This window comes from Haplochromis burtoni, unplaced genomic scaffold (genome assembly GCF_018398535.1).
Source record: "Haplochromis burtoni strain Fernald_Lab_line unplaced genomic scaffold, NCSU_Asbu1 Contig_8, whole genome shotgun sequence".
Classification (NCBI taxonomy): Eukaryota; Metazoa; Chordata; class Actinopteri; order Cichliformes; family Cichlidae; genus Haplochromis; species Haplochromis burtoni.
The window spans coordinates 3,560,397-3,564,059 of NW_024582369.1; the positions used below are offsets into that span (position 1 = coordinate 3,560,397).

At 42.3% G+C, this 3,663-nt stretch overlaps 1 protein-coding gene across 7 annotated transcripts in view; it reads right to left on the bottom strand.

The window, feature by feature from the left end:
- The window catches only part of eya4 (EYA transcriptional coactivator and phosphatase 4), a 49,362-nt gene that overhangs the window by 24,478 nt on the left and 21,221 nt on the right, over positions 1-3,663 (bottom strand). For all 7 annotated transcript variants that reach the window (XM_042226667.1, XM_005914360.3, XM_042226658.1 and 4 more), the window contains one exon: positions 2,438-2,487. Coding sequence is in view for 5 of the 7 variants with exons in the window: in XM_005914360.3 (XP_005914422.1) it covers positions 2,438-2,487 (50 nt within the window). In the remaining 2 variants the exon portion in view is untranslated. The remainder of the gene's footprint in view (positions 1-2,437; positions 2,488-3,663) is intronic.

Here is a 3,663-nt window from a genome sequence, read left to right on the forward strand (position 1 = left end):
TGTGTGTGTGTGTGTGTGTGTGTGTGTGTGTGTGTGTGTGTGTGTGTGTGTGTGTGTGTGTGTGTGTGTGTGTATGTATATAAATTCTGGGCTCCAATACAAACCCACAGCCTGCCAGCGTGCTTTAGTTTTACAATGTGTTCCACATGCATGACTGGGACGAACCAGCACACAAGGTGGTAATGGTAAAGTGAGAGTGTGTCTGCGTGTGTGCGCGGATGACTGGAAGTGGAAGTAAGTAAGACATGAACAGAGTGCAGATGCACATAGTGGAATAAAAGTCTGCCTTTTGTGTATTACAGTTTATTGTGGCAACAACTGCTCTCTCTATAGGCTCTATAACCCCTAACTAAGAGGTAAAAATCCTATTAATACATTTTTATAGTTCTAGATTTCAAGAAAATGTATATTAAATACTTTATTCAGACTTTTCACCACTGTTACCACAAACCCAGATTTCAGTACATTCGGACCAAGACTATAGTTTCATGTTGAATCGGTCTGTGTGTGGACAATACTTCTTACGAATGTGTGTGTGTGCATATTTCGGAGCACTGACTCATGCAGCCCGCAGGTTGGTCACACTTGTGCTCTTGTGTGAGACATCAAAGCCAGAAATGACAGAGATGGAAGAAGAATAAAACAAATGCGGGCCGCTGCTGCTCGGTGTGTGTTTATGCGCGCACGTGTGTGTGTGTGTGTGTGTACGAAAAGAGAGCGTGTGCATCTGTGTGGCAGTCTGGCAGAAGGCCATCTCAATGCTATGGGCAGATAGTATCTCCACACATGACTGCAACCCACAGTCGGACTGACGGGTATAAACATATAGCTTTCAGCAAACGAGAAAGACCCTGCTAAACGGTGCAAAATGGAGAATGCGTGAAAGATAAACACTCTAAATCAGCTCTCTCCATTTCGGTCAACTCTTCTTTTTGTTTCCTTATTTACGGCTAAACACTCATTTTGTTCTCCCGTTCATTGCATGGACGTCAACGACAGTTTACGGCGGTCAAAATAAACGAGCCAAGTCCTACCTTCAAACAAAGGCCTTAAGTGTATCTGCTACACAAGGGAAAAGTTAAGAACTTTCACAGATTATGTTGCCGCCACCACTTCGTTTCCCACCCCAACCCGCATTTTTTTTTCTCTCCATCATGTGCTTAAACCCCTTCATCCATCCTTTTCTTTTGTCTTTCAACAGCAGGAAATGATTCTGTCTCCCCTTCTTGTTTTTTCCTCTTTTCCCTCTGTTTCACTCCTCTCGGGAGGCGATGGCAAGAGTTGTGGTGTTTCATAAACTCTTCTCTGGTTTTCACATCATGGCTCGGTCATTGAAAAAATATGCTCTATATTACCGAGATGCACGGCGCGTTTTGTTAAATTAGCAGATTTAGGCCTGTAGCTGGTTGTTTTTGATTTATCTACTCCTTTCCCCCCTCTTAACTGAATAAGTTGCAGTATATAAACAGAAGCCCATTTCAGAGGATTTTTTTATGCAAGAAAGTGCCTTCTTGTCAATTCCTTCTGAAGGCAAAAAAAAGAAGAAGAAGAAAAAGAAAAATAGTTAAGAGCTGCAATGCAGCTGTTAAGAAGTATAAACTGCTTCATCAATAAGCTACCAAAGGAGGACAAAAGGGGAAAACAGGTAGTAAGAGAAGAATGGCAAAGCTACAGGATCCTGGCATGCAGTAAGTCAAATCTCCAAATTGTCAGGTTGCAGCTACTCTGTTTCTGCAATTTAAGCTATTTCAGACTAGGATAAGTAGTTAAAGTGGATAATTAAAAAAACAAAAACAAAACTGTCTACATTTGCCAGCACTTCAGGCTATCAACAGCTAACTAGACACAGCATGCTACTGCAGTCTTTTGACACTGTAAAATTTTTTGACTCTCGATGAAGCTCCCAGCGCACAGTTTTTGTGCTGATGTTAATGCCTAAAGCTTTCAGCTGATCGTAGAATTCCCAAGAGGGGAGGAATTCCACAAACTGGAGGGGGCATCGTAGTACAGAGACAGACAGACTGCACTAAGGGTGTTTGATTTTCCTGAGTTCAAAGATTCAGAGGTGTAGCATTTTAGTGCATATATTTGATTTCCTAATTTGACTAATTGATGTACTGACTGTGTGTAAAGCACATTCCCTTTTTATTGTCTGTTTAATCAAATCAGTATATCTTTTCCTCTTTGTGAGTGTGTGTGTGTTGTGTGTGTAGGTGTGCAGTTTTAGGACACAGAGGTCTTGGGGAAGTGTTGATGACCTCATCACTGCTTGCAACTGCAGTGAAACCTCACCTCTCTGCACCATGACTAATGAACTAGGACGGACACACACACACACACACACACACACACACACACACACACACACACACACACACACAGTTCTGAAAAAGCACATTCTGTATCTCACATTATGCAAACAGACACATGAGCATACCTGACGTCTGAAGGGTCTGGAACATGAGATTCAGTGTGTGATTTCTTTACCTGCCGAGACAACAGAGGAAAGGAAATGTTATTGAACACACACACACACACACACATACAGTTCATGAGAAAACGCATTTAGTGTGTCATAAACAAACCTCATAAATCAGTTTGCAAACAGGACAGATTATATTAGTATTAACACCGAAGTGGCTAACACATTTAACTAACAAATTAAGGTTTCCCAGTTCGATCCTGGGGGGAGACACAAATCCTTTCGGGCTTGCGTTTGGGAAGGGCATCCCACTTAAAAATTTGTCAATTCCAACATGTGCCACTACCGACCATGTTAATACGTGAGCAGCTGAACACAGATCTTTTTTTCATATACTAGAATCATCACATTTTGAACAACACCAAATACAGAGAAAATTCTGCCAAGGAGGCATTAAAAACCCAAATCGCATCATCAGTTACCTCAACGGGAAATTACATCACATTAAATGTGACTTACAAATGTTCTCATTTTCAAATGTTAAATGTTTAAAAAGAAATAAATCAGGATGTGGTGTCAGTAGCTGTAGCCGCCACTGTGACAGAAGTACTAACTGGCATCTAAGTGACAGATATTAATTTTCCCTTGTTCACCCGTGACCCCACTCCAGCTCACGCTCAAGCCTCATTTTCAACCCTTAAAGAGTTGAAAGGTCACGGCGGGGTCATGTTAGGTCAAAGCACGGGGTTTAGTCTTCGCCGTTAAACAGGTCACCACAGACACTAAAACAAGCCTTAACTTTTTTTGTGTGGGTGGGGGGACATTTGGCCATGTCAGTTAGTGCGCTGGAACTTTTTACTTCTTCACTGATGTAGGGAAGAAAAAAGAATCAAGAAAACACTCTTCAGCCGCAAACTTTCTCCCTGTGCTCACACGCAGGCTGTTGCTGTGTGTGAGGGTATGTGCAGCTAGACTGCAGACCAGTGGTTCTCTATTAAAATTCCTCTGTCTTATTTGCAACAGGAACTAATTAGAACAGTAAATGCAGGGCGGAGCCAGGGCCAATGTGTACCAGCTGCCCTATAATCACTGTGTCAACACACTGCTGAGGTGTAGGGCACGTGTGGGGTGCCAAAGACACACACCCGTACATGGAAATTCGCATACAGACGCACACCCACACCAAATTCAAGCAGTCATTTGCACATTATCGCAATCACAGGTAAGTATACAGAGAAAGT